Consider the following 20,234-nt stretch of genomic DNA (forward strand, 5'->3'; position numbering starts at 1 on the left):
CTGTTTATATAATACATGCACTAGCTCTGGGTACCTGGACCCACTTCCTGGTGCTTGTGGTCCGTGAAATAACTCATTCAGCCTCCTTGCACAAAGTCTGGCACTTACTGAGCATTTGATAAATGCTAATTCTACCCTTAATCACCTTTCTACAGTAGAAATCAAGTATTTTAGGGTATGGTACTTTGTTAGGTGTATTTAGAGAAAAAAAGCAAAGTTATTAAAATCTGACCCCTCTCTTCCCAAGTAGCATAAGAGATGTGAAGCTGATGGTAATTAACTTGTACCCCTTGAAGTGAGAAATTATACTTTAATAAATGTCATTGTTATTTTAAACCTTTTTCTAATTGTAAAATGTAATGTAAACTCAAAGGAGATGTCCTAAAAATTCTTTGATTTTTCTGTGCTCATTCCTTAGAGGGTCTTTATGCTGCTCTGCTGTGATACGTCTTTCTCTTAAGAGGGGCAATGTAAAGTTATTTACTATTCTGTTGAATTTGGCTATCCTTTTTCTCGTTCTGTTCCCCTCATCCTTCCTCTTAAAAAATCAGATAATTTGCAAGTACCTTTTGAGTGAAGAAGAGGACCACTTCAGTGAGGAACAGTACTTGGCCGCAGTCAGAAAATTCACAAGTCAGCTTCTCGATCAAGGTCGGTCACTGTTCTGTGGGTGCTGATTTCTTTTAGTTGAGAATAAAAACTGGTCAACTAACTATTCCTCACCCCTGATTTTAGGTACCTCTCAGTGTTATGATGTATTATCTTCCGATGTGCAGAAAAATGCCTTAGCAGCTTGTGTGAGGCTCGGAGTAGTGGAGAAGAAGAAGATGTAAGTACTGTACAAGATTCCATGAGTGCTCAAACAACAAGGAAACCAATCACATTTGAGCTAAAAATCCAGAGATGTAGAAATAGATGATCCAGGAAACGTTATATTACACTTTCCTTATCCTTCCTTTAATTAGTTAATTCAGTACAGGTTACCCGGAAAATTGTATGTGGTTATGAATAGAAATGCAACTGAAGCAAAGAAAGAAAGAAAGAACTTTAGGCCAATATTTTTGCTTTTACTTAATGTTGAAATTTATAATTACAAGAAAGATTTTCGGGAGTGTAGTGGGCATATGAGTGTATATACACATAGACACACATAAATACATAATACATATATAGATACACGTATATGTATGTATAAGCATATAGATATATGTTCTTCTAAGTGGTTGAATTTAACAGTGATAAAGCTTAATATGTAAACTCTGACAGTCATGTCTCTTATGTGGTCAGAAGAATGAAGCAAGAAGCCAGGAAGTGGGACAGGAGCCCGAGGCCTTTGGACTACTTAGGACCGGCCTTGAGGAAGTCAATTGAAAAGTAGTCTTACAATAGCTACCGTCAGGAACAAAATATAAAAGTTTTCTTTTCCCCAGAGTTTATGTAATAATAAAGCTTGTTATTTTCTCCTAGAAATAATAACTGTATATTTAATGTGAATGAACCTGCCACAACCAAATTAGAAGAAATGCTTGGTAAGTGCAGTTTAATAAAATATAAGTTTTCACATTTTGTTGATGAATTAAAGTAAGAAAGTATACTGTGGCACCAAATACTTTATTGAAATGATCAGTAAGTAGTAGAGTTCTAACATAAACAGGGAATTACTTATGTAGTCTAGAATTTTCTGGCCGGGCGCGGTGGCTCAAGCCTGTAATCCCAGCACTTTGGGAGGCCGAGACGGGCGGATCACGAGGTCAGGAGATCAAGACCATCCTGGCTAACACGGTGAAACCCCGTCTCTACTAAAAAATACAAAAAACTAGCCGGGCGAAGTGGCGGGCGCCTGTAGTCCCAGCTACTTGGGAGGCTGAGGCAGGAGAATGGCGTGTACCCGGGAGGCGGAGCTTGCAGTGAGCTGAGATCCGGCCACTGCACTCCAGCCTGGGCGACAGAGCATGACTCCATCTCAAAAAAAAAAAAAGAAGAAATGCTTGGTAAGTGCAGTTTAATAAAATACAAGTTTTCACATTTTGTTGATGAATTAAAGTAAGAAAGTATACTGTGGCACCAAATACTTTATTGAAATGATCAGTAAGTAGTACAGTTCTAACATAAACAGGGAATTACTTATGTAGTCTAGAATTTTCTCAAGCTAAAGAGAAAGCACAAAGAAAATTAACAAATCACAACAGGCATAAAAGAAGCAGTCTTACACAGTAGAGTCAGTCCCTAACATGACTGACCTCAGCCAGAGGCCCAGACCCTTCACATCCTTGCCTCAGAGAGAGTACCTCATCTCCACTCTTTGATGCTCTCACTGTCTGTCTGGCATTGCTTCTTTCCCAAGTGAGGGATTAGTCAGTGTCTCTATCACGTAGACTTTCTGAACTCAGAATTAGGAGCTGATAGCACATCCTTGGCACAATAATCCGAGCCTAACAGCGACAAAGAAATAGTCCAGCCCAAAGAGAGTCCTTGAGCGTTGTCTTCCTTGACATAAGAGTCCTTGAGTGTTGACATAAACAGAGATACAGTCAGAGGGGGTCAAGAACATTTTTCCTAGCAATGATAGGGCCATTTTAGAAAGGAGGGTGTTAACATTTGGAAAAAATAATCTGCCTATTGAATAGCATGATGTCGTTGAGTGGATCATCTTACAAGTACTGTTTTTGTACCTAATCTTAATTCAGTACATCATCAAACCTGCATGGAAGAGCTTTAATAGATGTCTGTTGGGATTTCCGGCAGATCAGAATGGGGCATACGGAAAAGGAGAATGGTTGAAGAAAAGGGTAGAAGGGCAATGGGGTAGTTGACGCATATCGGGAAGGCAGAAGTACTAGACCTTGTAGAAAAAAATATGTAGGCCGAAATCCCAGTCTCCTATTTATATCATGTCTGAAGAGGTGTATATACCTACAACAACCACAAACACCTCGCCCCGTGAGGGTGACGGAATCAATTACTTAATCACAGAAAACAGATGTGATGTGAGCATGAACATACTGGACTGGAGTTCAGAAAACATGACGGGGTTCAACTCCTGGCCCTGGCCCTGTGGCTCTGGCCATACCGTCCCCTCTTGGAGTATCTAACGCTTCCCTTGTGGAGGGGACTGGCTTCCCCATGTGTACTGGCCAGCCTGTGAAGCTCTGCACAAGTGTCCAGCGCCTCCCCTGGACAGTCGCCCAAGGAACAGCTGTGTGAGGAAGGGCAAAATCAGCATCATTTCATGAGCTGCTCCTCTTTTTTCATCTTAGGTTGTAAGATACCAATAGGAAAACCAGCCGCTGCAAAACTTTAATAATCGGCAAGTAGTTATGGAAAATTCGGTCACATAATTACTGTCATCGAAGGACTCATTACAACAAACAGGGAAGTAAAGGAAGAGAAGCATCCTCTCGTACTCCCTGAGACTCCGAGAACAGTGGACGCAGAGGGAAGAGATGATCATTGGAAGCAGTCAGTCTACTCTTCCCCACCACAGTGGTTAAAAGGCATTTGTATCCAACACTATGCATGTGTTTTAAAATAAACTTTTGGAAACATGTTTGGAAAAGCAAAGCTCAGCTCATTTCACTACCACTTTTCAGCTTACTGTATGTATTAAACTTTTACTTGACTTTTGAATGAAAGATTGATATCACTGAGAGCTCTGGGTAGTAAAAGAAAATACTGAAAAGGGCATCTCTACATTATTTGTAGCTTGCTTTAATTAAAGTTGCCTCAAACAAGTACAAATTTGACAGAGATATTTAATAAATTAGCTAGCTTACTTTAAATTTTGGCCACCCAAGGGCCTTAATTAACAAAAATGAATTAAGCATGTGCAACAAAAAGATGCTATGCGATGCGCCATAAATATGTGTAAGAAATCAAGAGAAGAGAAATTTAGAGTAAGTAGGTAAACACCAGAAACCTTGGCAGGTAGCCACTTCTGGAAGTGACATGTAAGCTGAGAACTGGATTGAGCAGGAGCCAGCCCCTAGAGTGGCAGGGTTGGAGTGACGGAGGAAGGGACAGTGGAGTGCAGTGTGCCGAGAGAGTAGTGTTCAGGACGTCCTGTGGCAGGTTCCAGAGCTCCCAAAAAATCAACATGGCTGGAACAAGAGTCGCAGATAGCAAAATTGAAGACAGAGGCAGGTGCATTAGTCAGTTTTAGGATGCCATAACACATCAGCTTAAACACAGTTTAGGCAGCTTAAGCACAGCTTAGACAGCTTAAACACAGACTTATTTTCTCACATTTGTGGAGAAAGTCCGAGATCAAGGTGCCTGCAAAGTAGGTTCATTTTGAGGCCCCTTTCTGGGCTTGTAGGTGGCTGCCATCTCACTGTGTGCTCAGAATGACCTCTAGGTGTACTCGGAGAAGAAACAAGTTCTCTGATCCCATCATGAGGCCCTCCTTGTGAGTTCATCTAATACCTCAAAGACTCCTCTCCAAATATAGGCACATTGGGGTTAAAGGTTTCAACACAGGAATTTTGGAGTAGGTGATACAATTTAGTGCGTAGCTGCAAGCATCAACATATATTTTGTTGACTTAGAAACCCTTGTAAAATGTTTGATTTGAAATTGAAGTGCCATGGGAAGTTACTGAAAAGTCTTTTTTTTTTTGAGACAGAGTCTCCCTCTGTCACCCAGACTGGAGTGCAGTGGTGCAATCTTGGCTCACTGCAACCTCTGCCTCCCAGGTTCAAGCGATTCTTCTGCCTCGGCCTCCTGAGTAGCTGAGATTATAGGCATGCATCACCACGCCTGGCTAATTTTTGTATTTTTAGTAGAGATGGGGTCTCACCATGTTGGTCAGGCTGGTCTCAAACTTCTGACATGGTGATCTGCCCACCTCGGCCTCCCAAAGTGCTCGGATTACAGGCGTGAGCCACCAAGCCCTGCCTGAAAAGTCTCTTAAGGTGTGATTCTGGGATTACCTGCATCCAGGGGTCCTGCAATGTGTGTGCGTTCCCCAGGACCAGGCTGTTTCTGCTGCACATTGAGATTGGAGAGCCATCCTCCCCATGCACTGGTAACCAAGAGGCCCTCTCTGTGGCTCTGCTTGGGCTGGTTCTCTTGGGAAGCCAGGGGGCAGTCTGTTGAGATTGACGGAGAGCAAGTTGAGCAGTCAGTTGAACAGGGTTCCTGGCTGAGGACTGTGTGGCATGCCTGCTGAACAGGGGCCCTGAACTGCTGTTCTCCAGGGAGAGAGAAGCTGTCAGTCCAGGGCAATTGGGAGACCCGAGACCCTGGCCAATTCTTGCAGTGTAGACATGCCTTAGAAAAAATCCCCATTACCCAATTTGTTACTCATTTTTCTTTACCCTGACACTCATGCCGTGCATGTACGTGTTGAAGACTGAGGCAGATGACCTTTATTTCCTTTTAGGTCTGTTTGTAACACATGTCAAGTTTAGACAAAGACTTTGGAGTTTTGTGTGGCAGTGGCTAGACTTGTCTCCTGGCTAGCTCTGTCATTAATCAAGCAAGCAGACAGTGTGAAGGAGAGAGGAAAATGGGGTGCAGCGAAAACCAAATGAGGCTCTGCAGCAGCAGCAGCTCTAGGTGGCCGGCGGCCATGACTCACACCTGTAATCCCAGCACTTTGGGAGGCCGAGGCCAGCAGATCATGAGATCAAGAGATCGAGACCAGCCTGGCCAATATGGTGAAACCCCATCTCTACTAAAAATACAAAAGATTAGCTGGGCGTGGTGGTGGGTGCCTGTAGTCCCAGCTACTCGGGAGGCTGAGGCAGGAGAATCACTTGAACCTGGGAGGCGGAGGTTACAGTGAGCCGAGATGGTGCCACTGCCTGGCAACAGAGCGAGACTCCATCTAAAAAAAAAAAAAAAAAAAAAAAAAAAGCAGCAGCAGCTCTAGGCATGGGAGCAGAGCTTATCACTTCTAAATTTTGTTATTAACCGCCCTCTCTAGACACTTTAAATAAACCTAAAATTATGGTGAAAGAATATCATGCTTACTATGCTACCAAGTTTCAAAGTATGGACTCTGTCCCCCAGCCCAGACCTGCTCCTATGCACACCCATACCTTTCAACCACATTGCTAGCCGGAGGCAGTGGCTCGGGCCTGTAATTCCAGCACTTTGGGAGGCCAAGGCAGAAGGATCACTTGAGCCCAGGAGTTCAAGACAAGCCTGGGCAACATAGTGGACCTCGTCTCTACAAAAAATACAAAAATTAGCTGGGTATAGTGGGACACCTGTACTCCCAGCTACTCAGGAGGCTGAAATGAGAGGATCGCTTGAGCCTGAGAAGTCAAGGCTGCAGTGAGCTGTAATTGCACCACTGTACTCCAGCTTGGGTGATGAGTGAGACTCTGTCTAGGAAAAAAAAAAAAAACATGGCTTATGCCCCTCCACTACCTACTGTCTATAAATTCTGGAGCTGCCACTGCTTTGAAGTAAGTAGAAAGAAAGCCTGCAGGCCGGGTGTGGTGGCTCACGCCTGTAATCCCAGCACTTTGGGAGGCTGAGACAGATCACTTGAGGTCAGGAGTTCGAGACCAGCCTGGCCAACGTGGTGAAACCCCGTCTCTACTAAAAATACAAAAAATTAGCCTGGCATAGTGGTAGGTGCCTGTAATCCCAGCTACTCAGAATGCTGAGGCAGAAGAATTGCTTGAACCCAGGAGGTGGAGGTTGCAGTGAGCCAAGATAAAATACAAAAAATTAGCCTGGCGGGGTGGTGGGTACCTGTAATCCCAGCTATTCAGGTGGCTGGGGCAGGAGAATCGCTTGAACCCGGGAGGTGGAGGTTGCAGTGAGCCAAGATCGCATCACTGCACTCCAGCCTAGGTGACAGAGCAAGACTGTCTCAAAAAAAAAAAAAAAAAAAAAAGCTTGCAGCATCTTGTTTTTCAAGACCATCTCCCCATCAAACACAATATAATGTAGTAGCTAAGAAAGCAGTATCTGGAGCCTGACTGGGTTTGAAACCCAACTCTACCATACACTAGCCTTGTGTGGTCTTGTGTAATTCACTCGCACAAAGTCTCAAAGCCTCAGCTTTCCTTTCCATAAAATGGAGATGATACTAATACCTACCCACCTCTTATAGTTGTTGGGAAGATTAAATATAAGTGTAGATATCTTAATCCATTTGTGCTACTAAAGCAAAATGCCTGAGATTGGGTAATTTATAAAGAATAGAAATTTATTTCTCACAACTCTGGAAACGAGAGTCCAAGCTCAAGGCACCGGCAGTGTTGATGTCTGGTGAGAGCCTGGTCTTCGCTTCTAAAGTGGCCCCTTGTTTCTGCATCCCCCAGAGGGAATGAACGCTCTGTCCTCACATGGCAGAAGGGCGGACGTGGCAGACAGGGCCTAAGCTGGGTCCCCCCAGCCCTTCTACAAGGCACTAATCCCATTGATGAGGGCAGACCCCTCATGGCCTAATCATCTCCTAAAGGCCCCCCTTATGCCACCACAATGGGGACTAAGTTTCAGCACATGACTTTTGGGGGCATTCAGATCATAGCTCTAGGTAAAATGTTTGAAACTGTTCTTTGGCAATAAGCGTAATCTGTCATTACTACTGCTGCCAACTGGGACAAACCCTGCTTGGCTTCTGAGAGAAAATGAGATCGGATGCCTTCAGAGTGGTTGGTACAGCCATAAGCGTTTGCCTCCTTCACTCACAACCTGTCCCGGCCAGCTGTTCAACATTATATTGTGGCGCATGGCTCCAGCACCCCACTCACAGATACCTACCACCTTCCAAGTTCAGCTGAGCCATGGTAGGAATCACAACTCTTCCCTCCTCCCTTCCTCCCACCAATAAAATGGAATCATTCAATGTGAGGTAGAAAATTGATTTTTTTTTTTTTTTTTTTTTTTTTTTTTTTTTTTTGAGACAGAGTCTTGCTCTGTCGCCAGGCTGGAGTGCAGTGGTGCGATCTCAGCTCACTGCAAGCTCCACCTCCTGGGTTCAAGTGATTCTCCTGCCTCAGCCTCCTGAGTTGCTGGGACTACAGGTGCTACCACCACGCCCAGCTAAATTTTTTGTATTTTTAGTAGAGACAGGATTTCACCATGTTGGCCAGGCTGGTCTCAATCTCCTGACCTTGTGATCCACCCGCCTCAGCCTCCCAAAGCACTGGAATTACAGGCGTGAGCCACCGCACCTGGCCTGTTTTTGTTTTTGTTTTTGTTTTTGTTTTTTGAGACAGGATCTTGCTCCTGGGCTCAAGGGGGTCCTCCCACCTCAGCCTCCCAAGGAGCCAGGAGTACAGGTGTGCACCACCATATTCAGCTAATTTTATTTATTTATTTATTTGTAGAGGTGGGGGTCTCATGATGTAGCCCAGGCTGGTCTTGAACTCCTGGCCTCAAACAGTCTTACCACCCCAGCCCCACAAAGTGCTGGAATTACAGGCATGAATCACCACGCTCAGCCAATATTTTAGAGTTTGAATGCTTAAAAGTATCTTTTCCCCACTCTATTAGTTGTTTAATAGTTTTGCGGAGTATAGAATTCTAGGTTAGAAATATTTTTCCCTCAGAATTTTGAAAAGCATTTCTCCATTGTCTTCTAGTTTCTAAAGTTCTTTTGAAGTCAGAGCTATTCAGATTCCTGAACATAAACTATTTGCTTTCTTGGAGAGCATTTAGAATCTCTTCTTATAGTTTCTGAAATTTTAAGGGATGTGCTTTATGTGGGTCTTTTAAATTCTTATTCTGGGCCCTCAATGGACCTTTATAATAGGTGTGTGTCCTTCAGTGCTAGGAAACCTTGTATTATTTCTTTTATAATTGGCCCCCTTCCGTTTTCTCTCCTCTTTATTGATAATATTTATTTTATATTTTTGGACCTCCTGCTCTGGCTTCTGATTTTCTAACACCCTGTTTTTTTACGGATGTAATATATTTTTCTCTCTCTGATAATATTTATGGTTTGTGGAAGTTTTCTTTATCTCTTGCAATTCCGTTTTCAAGTTTTGCTTTTCATGTTTGACTTTGCCCCCCAAGTACCTGTGGTCTCTCCTGTTCATTCACACTTAGGAGGGAGACACTTAAAGCAGGCTATTGAGTTGTAGGCTTCTCGCATAATGGACTGCACAGGTAGGGTACTAGGACAAGGACTTGGCAGTTTCCTTAGGAGATCCCAAACTTCACTACATTTTGGTTTTTTTTCTATTTGGCCAGTCAGATTTTCCAGAAAGGAATCTTCCATCCTTCTGCGTGAAATAAATAATGACTGTCGGCACTCCCCTGTGCCTAGCTGTGCTTAGTGAATACAAGCATAGGGTCAGAAGGGTAAGCATCGAGTCTTCTGGACATGGAGGAGGAGCTGCCTGGTGGGGTGAGCTGGGCAGGTGCCTCACAGGGCTGACTGCTGACTGCTCTTACATAGACTTCCAAGCAGTCTTCCTCCCCACACTCTTGCCTTCCTAGTACATCCAGTTCCCTCAGTCTTTCTTGGTTCTATGGCACAAATTGTTTGGCTTCACCTCCTACAGGTTAAGGTTCTGATCTGCCTAGTCAGGTAACACTCTTCCAATGACTTTCAGTTTATAAGCATCAAGTTGCAGTGTTTTAGCCAAATTTCTCTCGATTGCCTGCTTTTAGAAAAAGATGTTCATCAATTTAAAGCATACAGACTAGATGCAGTGGCTCATGCCTGTCATCTCAGTGCTTTGGAAGGCCAAGGCGGGAGGAATGCTTGAGGACAGGAGTTCAAGACCAGCCTAGGCAACTATAGCAAGACCCTGTCTCCACAAAAATAAAAATTAAGTAGGCATGGTGGTTCATGCCTGTTAGTCCTGGCTACACTGGAGGCTAAAGGCAGGAGGATCACTTAGGCCTAGGAGTTGGAGGCTGCAGTGAGCTATGACCACACCTCTGCACTCCAACCTAGGCAACAGAGCAAGACCCTGTCTTTAAAAAAATAAAATAGGCCGGGCGCGGTGACTCACGCCTGTAATCCCAGCACTTTGGGAGGCCGAGGCAGGCGGATCACAAGGTCAGGAGATTGAGACCATCCTGGCTAACATGATGAAACCCCGTCTGTACTAAAAATACTAAATAAATAAATAAATAAAGCACACATAGTACTTCTTTGTCAAAAAAATAGCGATTCTAATTTTTTTTCCTTTTTTTTACTTTCATTGTGATTTTTTTAGTAGGTAGTCTTCTGAAAAATCAGTCTGCCCTCTCTGGGAAAATTTTCATCTACATGTAACACGGCAGACTGCACCAGAATGGTTGGGACTAGCTGGAAGGCCACTAGGGCCCCTGAGTGCCTGTTTATATTGATCTACAAAGAGGTTTTGTTTTGTTTTGTTTTGTTTTGTTTCCAGACAGGGTCTTACTCCATTGCTCAGGCTGGAATGCAGTGGTGCTTTCTCAGCTCACTGCAACCTCCACCTCCCAGGTTCAAGCGATTCTCCCACCTCACCCTCCCGAGTAGCTGGGACCACAGGTGTGTGCCACCATGCCTGGCTGGTGTTTTTTTTGTTTTTAATTTTGTATTTTTTTCTGTATTTTTGGGTAGAGATGGGGTTTCGCCATGTTGACCAGGCTGGTGTCGAACTCCTGACCTCAAGTGATCTGCCCACCTTGGCCTCCCAAAGTGCTGGGGTTACAGGCATGAGCCACTGCACCTGGCCAGATCTACAAAGAGCTATACCCTTGAGACCACACCTCGCTTGCATGGGAGTTTCAGGAAGCTCGAACTAGCACCTTTTGCATTATCTGGAACAAAACCAGATGGAGAACGGCTCGTGGGAGTTGGGAAATGAGAGAAACCTATTAGAAGCTATTGACTGTGAAACAGCAGGAAGCTTGGAGGAAAGAATATAATCATCTCAGGGGAAAGCAAATGGATTTGGGATCCAGTAAATCCTTTTCTATTTCCATGTAGATTCTTAAGACTTGAAACCTATGCTTTACTTGGAAACTGGGTCATTTAAATACTAAGAACAAAAAGGAAACAATTCCACAAATAGCTAATGCATAGAATTAAACTTTTCTTAGAATGTGCAATCCTACTTCTGCTGTGTTAAATGGAATGAGTTTTCTGACTGCTTCGATTTGAGAGCAGAGACAAAGCAGTTGGTTTGGCTTATTTTATTTTATTTTTATTTCATTTTATTTGAGATAGGGTCTCACTCCGTCACCCAAGCTGGAGTGCAGTGGCGCAATCACAGCTCACTGCAGCCTCGACCTCCCCAGGCTCAGATGATCCTCCCACCTTATCCTCCCAAATAGTGGAGACTACAGGAGTGGGCCACCACACCCAGCTAAGGTTTTGTATTTTTTTGTAGAGACGAGATTTTGCCATGTTGCTCAGGCTGGTCTTGAACTCATAGGCTTAAGCAATCTGCCCGCCTAGGCTTCCCAAAGTGTTGGGATTACAGGCGTGAGCCAGGTGCAGGGCCTTGCTCAACTTTTGATATCCATGGGGAACTCTCATAGGTAGAATGATTTATCAGTTTCTTTTCTCTTTTTTCTTTTTTTTTTTTTTGATACGGAGTTTCACTCTTGTCACCCAGGCTGGAGTACAATGGCACGATCTCAGCTTGGCAAAGCAGCACTCAGGTATTGCTGGCTAGCTGTAGTTATAGCTACTCCTTATTCATAAGCTAAATAAGGGGCAGGTTATTCACAAATGTTCTACAAAAGAGGTTGGGAGTTCCCGGGACTGAGAGCTCCTCCCCTTTCAAATTATATAAAGTAACTTCCCAGGGCATCATGGCCAGGACATTTGTAAACTAATGTAAACATTTGCTGGTGGGAGTGCCTTTTAACATGGAAATGCATTACAATTAGCATATAATGAGCAGTGAGAGCAACTAGAGGTTGCTTTTGTTGCCATCTTGGTTTTAGATGGTTTTGGCCAGTTTCTTTACTGCATCCTTTTGACCAGATCCTATTTCAATCAGCTGGGTTGTGACCAGTGCTCAGAAAACAAGTCCTGCTGATCTCCTGCCTCAGTGTGATTCCGTGAGCTCCTTTTGCACAGGACTCCCATGGAAACTTACTGCTGCAAAATCAAGCTCAGTTCAAGATATCATATCAGATTTGTTATCTCAGCTTCCCCTCATGGATCTTACAGAAGCCAAGAAAATGATGCCTATTCACAAAAGAATGGGCAAAGTCAAAGGAAATAGTCAAGAGACTTGTCCCATCAGGATGGAAATTTTCAAATATTAAGAACTGGGAGCCAGGCACGGTGGATCACCTTTGGGAGCCAAAGCACACTTTGGGAAACCGGGTGGATCACCTGAGGTCGGGAGTTCATGACCAGCCTGGCTAACGTGTTGAAAACCTGTCTCCACTAAAAATACAAAAATTAGTTGGGTGTAGTGGCAGGCACCTGTAATCCCAGCTACTCAGGAGGCTGAGGTGGGAAAATGACTTAAACCTGGGGAGTGGAGGTTGCAGTGAGCCAATTGCACTCCAGCCTGGGTGACAAAGCAAGAGAAAAAAAAAAAAGAACTGGGATGGGCTGGGCGTGGTGGCTCACACCTGTAATCCCAGCACTTTGGAAGGCCGAGGCGGGCGGATCACTTGAGGTCAGGAGTTCAAGACCTGGTTCAAGACCAGTTCAAGACCTGGTCAACACGGTGAAGCCCCGTCTCTACTAAAAATACAAAAATTAGCCAGGCATGGCAGTGCATGCCTGTAGTCCCAGCTACTCAGGAGGCTGAAGCAAGAGAATCGCTTGAACCCGGGAAGTGGAGGTTGCAGTGAGCCAAGATCGCACCACTGCACTCCAGCCTGGGTGACAGAGTAAGACTCCATCTCAAAAAAAAAGAACTGGGATGAAAAAGCTGAATACTGACGAATCAAAAGAAAGATCTTATCGCAGCACTATGGGAGGTTCAGGGGATTCACAAGTGCCCCTGCTGGTGTCCCAACTTTGAAGGCCCCTAAACAGATCCACCCTATTCACTCGAGTTTGCAGGAATTTGAAAAGACTGAAGGCAAAGATGAAAATGAGAAATCTGACCCTGAATCACTGGGGCTAGTGATCAGGCACATTAATCAGGACATAGACTAGTGCAGGGTCCCTTGGCCTGATCCTCAACAGAGACCCGGGGCTTGTTCATATGTGCGAGGATAATGGACATGGGGCGAAGAAAAACTTCCCAGAGTCCTTCCCACAGGATCCCAATGCATTGTTATCAAAGCCTGTTGGTGAGGTCCTAATTGGGTGACAGTTTGCTAGGGAGCATCTGGGGATATAAAGATTGATGAGATGAAGGTGAAAGTTTGCATGAAAATGGGAACATTAGAACGGACTTCATGTGAAGTGCCTGTGTCTCCTCTACCTAAGTGTATTCTTAGATGGAATCGTGTCTGACTGGGAGCACTTCCCATTCCTAGTATTATAAAATCAAAGGTATGTAAGTTTGCCCTTCTGCAATCATTAATTGGGCATACTAAATGGGAACCTATAGAATTACCTGAGCCCCACATAGCTTGTTAATTTGACAGTGTCGGGTGAATCCTAGTAGACAAAAAGAGAATACCACTTTAATCGCTGACATGTTAGAAGCTGGAGTGCTGGTACTAACAAATGTTCTGTACAAACATCCTGTGTGGCCCATGAAAAAGGGAAGTGGCTCATCAAGATTAACAGTAGATTTTCCAGGCTTGAATAAAGCAGTACTGGCCAGGTGCAGTGGCACACGCCTATAATCGCAGCACTTTGGGAGGCTGAGGCGGGCGATCACCTGAGGTCAGGAGATCGAGACTAGCCTGGCCATCATGGTGAAACCTCACCGCTACTAAAAATACAAAATTACCTGGGTGTGGTGGCGGGCGCCTGTAGTTCCAGCTACTCGGGAGGCTGAGGCAGGAGAATCGCTTGAACCTGAGAGGCGAAGTTTGCAGTGAGCCGAGATCACGCCATTGCACTCCAGCCTGGGCGACAGATTGAAACTCCATCTCAAAAAAAAACAATACATAAATAAATAAATAAAAATAAAGTAGTCCTGCCTACAGCACCAGCAGTTCCTGATATGGTTTCAATAGTGCAAAAAAATAGGATGTGCGGCCAATGTTTTTTCTTTATCACAATCTTAGAAAAGAGTCAAATACAGTTTGCCTTTATGTGGGAAGGAGCCCAGCTTACTACATTGTATTGCCACATGGTTATTTGAATTCACCACTTTACTACTGTGTCAATATGCTACATTGCTAATGCCACAATCACACCAGAAACTGAAAAACAAGCCAGGATAGGAAAATGTTTTAAAAACAACAATAAAAATAACACAAATTTTAAAAAATAATAGAACAGGCTGGGCGCAGTGGCTCATGCCTGAAATCCTAGCACTGTGGAAGGCCGGTGCGGGCGGATTGCCTGAGCTCAGGAGTTCAAGACCAGGCTGGGCAACACAGTGAAACCCCATCTCTACTAAAATACAAAAATTATCTGGGCTTGGTGGCGGGCACCTGTAGTCCTAGCTACTCAGGAGGCTGTAGCAGGAGACAAGTTGCAGCAACAGAGCGAGACTCTGTCTTCAAAAATAATAATAATAATAATAATAGAACAATTATTTCCATAGCATTTGCTCTGTGTTATTATAAGTAATCTAGTGATGATTTAAAGTATAAAGAAGGATGTGCATGGGTTATAGGAAAATATTAGGTCATTTTTAAAAAGATACTTCAACCCCTTGAGATTTTAGTATCCCCTTAGGGAGGGGTCCTGAAACTAATTCCCCACAGATACCCAGGGACACCTGTATCTGAAAGATCATTCCCACAGACTAGAGTCTATGGTAAAAGCCCACGAGTGCTGCCTAATGGTGAGCACTTGAATTTTGGACCAGAAAATTTCCAGATGGGACAGTATGGTATGTGTCATTTTGGAGACAATTATTGGGTTGCTATTTGGGGGGCATTAACTGAAACTGTTCTTATTACTGAAGGATGCTAAATATTCCGAAGATCTGACATACCCATGATGTCTTGGGTGACGTCAGAGAAACACTAATGAAGAAGCTACTGCCCAGAAGAGCTGACTCTGTATTAAAATGGAAATGGTTTATACAGGAACATGATACTGGAGGACTGCAAAGAGGTTTGCATCATATTCACAAGCAGGTAGGCTCATTACCTCTAGGACCAACTTTGGAACCATCTGAGGAGCTGCCACATCCTATAGACACGTGGCTGGTGATGCCTCATGAACACCTCTCCACTGACCAATAAAAATCTCCTTGGTTTACATTAACACTTCTAAAGTAGATGGTCAGCATCCTGTTTGGAAAGCTCCCCACTGTAAACAACTGATGGTAAAACGAATTGAAGAGGTTGAGAACAAGTAAGCTCCGTGAGCTGAACTGCATGCTATTTTCCTTGCAGTGATGGAAGAATTGAACAACAATTAGAGCCCTGAAGTCTAGGTGCATTCCAACTCATGGGCATTGGCCAATAGCTGGCCATGTGGTCAGGAAGAGGAGCAATGCAAAACTGGATTGTTAAAGGGGTATCCATATGGAACATGGCCTTATGGAAACCACTATGGGAATTTACAGGATGCATTAAATAGGACATGTTAATGCCCATCAGAAGAACCTTTTTCCCAGACTGGAAAGTGATTGGAACCCCAAGTGGATATCATGGCACACCCAAGGTGGCCAACTGAGCCCATGAAATGAGTGGACACTGGGGAGCAGTAGCAATGCAGAGAGGGGTGGTCGTAGACACCTATTCTTCTGCACCCTCAGAAGCACAACATGCCAACAAGAACTGTCCTGTCTGCCAGCAGGAAGGACAGAGACCCTGGATGATTATAGGCCAGGTTTCCCGCAGGGAACGCCCTTGAGGCAGAGCTTTGAGATTAGCTACATTATGCCATTCCGTGCTGGTCACCTTGGAGGGTTATAAGTGGTCCTGGCACAGACAGACAATTGCCCCAGACTGCACTTTGCATACCCAGTAATAGATGCAAATGCTTAAAACACCATAAAAGGAATGGAACAAAAATAGTGCACCATGGCCGTGGTGGCTCATGCCTGTAATCCCAGCACTTTGGGAGGCCAAGGCAGGCAGATCACAAGGTCAGGAGATCGAGACCATCCTAGCTAATGCGGTGAAACCCCGTCTCTACTAAAAATACAAAAAATTACCCAAGCATGCTGGCAGGCACCTGTAATCCCAGCTATTCAGGAGGCTGAGGCAGGAGAATCGCTCAAACCCAGGAGGTGGAGGTTGCAGTGAGCCAAGATCGCATCACTGCACTCCAGCATGGGTGACAAGAGTAGTGAAACTCCATCTTAAAAATAAAAAAATAAATTGACATATAAAAGTGTATGCATTTATCATGTACAATATGATGTTTTGAAGTATATGTATTATGGAAGGGTCAAATCTAATTAACATATGCATTATCTCACATATTTTCATTTTTGTGGTTAAAAATACAACATACATGCTCAGAGATTTCAAGAATCTATTGTATTTTCAAAAATACAATCTATAACCATTAATCATCGTAACCACTGTGCTGTATAGTAAAATCCTTAACTTGCTCCTTCTAACTCTAAACATGTATTCTTTGTCGAAATTATCTCCAGTTCCCCGCAGCCAGCCCAGCCTTCTGATAACCACCATTGTGCTCTCAACTTCTATGAGATCAATCTTTTTCGATTCCACATGGAAGTGAGATCACTTGGTATTTTTCTTTTCTTTTCTTTTCTTTTTTTTTTTTTTTTTTTTTTTTTTGAGATGGAGTGCAATGGCGCGATCTCAGCTCACCGCAACCTCTGCCTCCCAGGTGCTGCCTCAGCCTCCTGAGTAGCTGGGATTACAGGCATGTGCCACCACACCCAGCTAATTTTATGTTTTTATTAGAGACGGTGTTTCTTCATGTTGGTCAGGCTGGTCTCAAACTCCCGACCTCAGGTGGTCCACCCGCCTCGAGCTCCCAAAGTGCTGGGATTACAGACATGAGCCACTGTGCCTGGCCGGTATTTGTCTTTCTATGCCTAGCTTATTTCACTTAACGATGTCCTCCAAATTCACCCACTTGCTGCAAATGGCAGGTTCCCTTTTTTATGGCTGAATAGCATTCCCTTGTGTATTATACCACAGGACACTTAGGTTACTTTCATATCTGATTTTTGTGAATAGTGCTGCAAAAAGCATCGGTGTGCAAATTAAGTCTTCGACACACTGATTTCATTTTCTTTCTTTTTTTTTTTGAGACAGAGTCTCGCTCTGCTGTCCAGGCTGGAGTGCAATGGTGAGATCTCAGCTCTCTGCAACCTCTGCGTCCCTGGTTCAAGCGATTCTCTCACCTCTGCCTCCAGAATGGCTGGGACTACAGGCATGCGCCACCACGAGCCGGCTAATTTTTGTATTTTTAGTAGAGATGGGGTTTCACCATGTTGGCCAGACTGGTCTTGAACCCCTGACCTCAGGTGGTCCACCTGCCTTGGCCTCCCAAAGTGCTGGGACTACAGGCCTGAGCCACCACACTGGGCTTCATTTTCTTTCAATACATGTCCAGTGGTAGATTGCTGGATCATATGGTCATTCTATTTTGAATGTCTTTTTTTAAAAATGAGGTCTCACTCTGTCATGCAGGCTGGAGTGCACCATCACGGTTCACTGCAGCTTCCACTTTCTGGACTCAAGTGATCCTCACCGCTCAGCTTCCTGAGTAGCTGGGACTACAGGTGCGCACCACCACACCCACATAATTTTGTAATTTTTGTAGAGACAGGGTTTTGCCATGTTGCCCAGGCTCGTTGCTGGGCTCAAGGAATCCACATGCCTTGGCCTCCCAAAGTGCTAGGATTATAGGCATGAGCCACCGTGCCTGGACTATTTTGAGCCTTTTGAGTAACTTCTACTGTTTTCCATAATAGCTAGACTAATTTCCATTCCGACCACAGGGTATGAGAGTTCCCTTTTCTTCACATTTTCACCAACATTTGTTACCTTTTGTTTTTTGATAATAGAAATTCTAACAGGAATGAGGTGCTATCTCATTGTGGTTTTGATTTGCATTTCTGATGATTAGTGATGCTGAACATTTTGTCCTATACCTGTTGGCCATTTGTATGTCTCTTTTGAGAAATGTCTATTCAGTTTTTAGCCCATTTAAAAATCAGGTTATTTTCTTGCTGTTAAATGGTTGTTTGAGTTCTTTATATATTTCGGATCTTGCCCTTTTATCAGACGTGTGGTATGTAGATGTTTTCCTCCCTTCTGTGGGTTGCTCATCACTCTGTTGATTGTTTCCTTTGCTATGCAGAAGTTTTTTAGTTTGATGTCACCCCATCAGTCTATTTTTGCTTTTGTTGCCTATGATTTTGAGCTCATAGTCAAAAAATCATTGCTGACACCAATGTCATGGAGCTTTTACTTCTATGTTTTATCCTAATAGTTGCGTAGTGTTGGGTCTTACTTTTTTTTTTTTTTTGACATGGAGTCTTGCTCTGTCGCCCAGGCTGGAGTGCAGTGGTGCAATCTCTGCTCACTCCAACCTCTGCCTCCCGGGTTCAAGTGATTCTCCTGCCTCAGTCTCCCTAGTAGCTGGGATGACAGGCACCTGCCACCACACCTGGCTAATTTTTTGTATTTGTAGTAGAAACGGGGTGTCACCATGTTGGCCAAGCTGGTTACGAATGGGTCTTACTTTCTTTTTCTTTTTTTTTTTGTTTTGTTTGTTTGTTTGTTTTTGAGGCAGAGTTTCGCTCTTGTTGCCCAGGCTGGAGTACAATGGTGCAATCTCGGCTCACTGCAACCTTCACCTCCCAGATTCAAGCAATTCTCCTGTCTTAGCATCCTGAGTAGCTGGGATTACAGGCTTGCACCACCACACCCGGCTGATTTTTTGGTATTTTTAGTAGAGACGGGGTTTCTCCATGTTGTTCAGGCTGCTCTCGAACTCCCGACCTCAGGTGATCTGCCTACCTCAGCCTCCCAAAGTTTACAGGCATGAGTGTTTTGTATTTTTAGTAGAGATGGAGTTTTGCCATGTTGGCCAGGCTGGTCTCAATCTCCTGACCTCAGGTGATCTACCCACCTTGGCCTCCCAAAGGCTGTTTAAAAACAAAAAAGAAATAGTGGCCTTCCATGTGCTGCACTAAGAGCTTCACAGAGGCTCACCCAGACCAGCGTTCAGAGACAGGCGGCATCCTCATGAGAAGTAGAGGAAGCTGCAGATGAGGAGCTGATCCCCTCACACTGTGCAGTATCCCCTCTCATGCCCCGAGATGTGTTCCAAGACCCCGGATGATGCCTGAAACCACAGCTAATACTGACCTCTACATATACTGCTTTTTTTCTATACATATACCTATGTTCAAGGTTAATTACGAAATTAAGTACAGTGACAGATCAACAAGAGTGAAGTAGAACAATTAGGAAAATACGCCAGGGTCACTACTCATTTACTTTGGGGCATTATTTATCTATTTATGAGGCAGAATCTCATTCTGTCTCTCAGGCTGGAATGCAGTGGCATAATCATGGCTCACTGCAGCCTTGATCTCCCCAGGCTCAAGCAATATTCCCACCTAAGCCTCAAGGTAGCTGGGGCCAGAGGCATGCTCCATCATGCCTGGCTAATTTTTTTTTTTTTTTTTTTTTTTTTTTGAGACAGAGCCTCACTCTGTCGCCCAGGTTAGAGTGAAGTGGCGTGGTCTCGGCTCATTGCAACCTCTGCCTCCCGGGTTCAAGCAATTCTCCTGCCTTAGCCTCCTGAGTAGCTGGGACTACAGGCACACAGCACCACGCCTGGCTGATTTTTGTATTTTTTAGTAGAGATGGGGTTTCACCATATTGGCCAGGATGGTCTTAACTCCTGACCTTGTGATCCGCCCACCTCTGCCTCCCTTAGTGCTAGGATTATAGCTGTGAGCCACCGCACCCAACCTGGCTAATTTTTAAAAACAATTTTTTGTAGAGATGGGCTCACACTATGTTGCCCAGGCTGGTCTCAAACTCCTATGTTCCAAGTGATCCTAGGCTCATTTTGGCCTCCTAAAGTGCTGGGAATACAGACTAACGCCATCATGCCTGGCCCGGGGCCATTATTAAACTAAATAAAGGTTACTCGAACACATCAATCTTTGTCCAGCAATGCTGGACAAATGGGTAATTGATATCCCTGGCAGGACAGAGCAGGAGAGCTAGGAATGGTATAAGATTTCATTATGCTACTCAGAATTGCCTGCAATTTCAAAGTTATGAATTGTTTACTTCTGGAATTTTCCACTGAATATTTTTAGAGACACTCAGGCATGTGAAACTGA

The 20,234-nt window shown here is 44.2% G+C and overlaps 2 protein-coding genes across 4 annotated transcripts in view; one reads left to right on the forward strand and one right to left on the reverse strand.

Moving 5' to 3' along the window:
• GNPAT (glyceronephosphate O-acyltransferase) overlaps positions 1–3,561 on the forward strand; it is a 35,199-nt gene extending 31,638 nt beyond the window's left edge. For all 3 annotated transcript variants that reach the window (XM_050769909.1, XM_050769911.1, XM_050769914.1), the window contains exons 13-16: positions 552–651; positions 736–829; positions 1,468–1,529; positions 3,258–3,561. In XM_050769909.1, coding sequence (XP_050625866.1) covers positions 552–651; positions 736–829; positions 1,468–1,529; positions 3,258–3,301 — 300 coding nt within the window. In that variant the 3' untranslated portion in view covers positions 3,302–3,561. The remainder of the gene's footprint in view (positions 1–551; positions 652–735; positions 830–1,467; positions 1,530–3,257) is intronic.
• C1H1orf131 (chromosome 1 C1orf131 homolog) overlaps positions 1–20,234 on the reverse strand; it is an 846,319-nt gene that overhangs the window by 50,085 nt on the left and 776,000 nt on the right. The window lies entirely within an intron of this gene.

This window comes from Macaca thibetana, chromosome 1, assembly GCF_024542745.1.
Source record: "Macaca thibetana thibetana isolate TM-01 chromosome 1, ASM2454274v1, whole genome shotgun sequence".
Lineage (NCBI taxonomy): Eukaryota > Metazoa > Chordata > Mammalia > Primates > Cercopithecidae > Macaca > Macaca thibetana.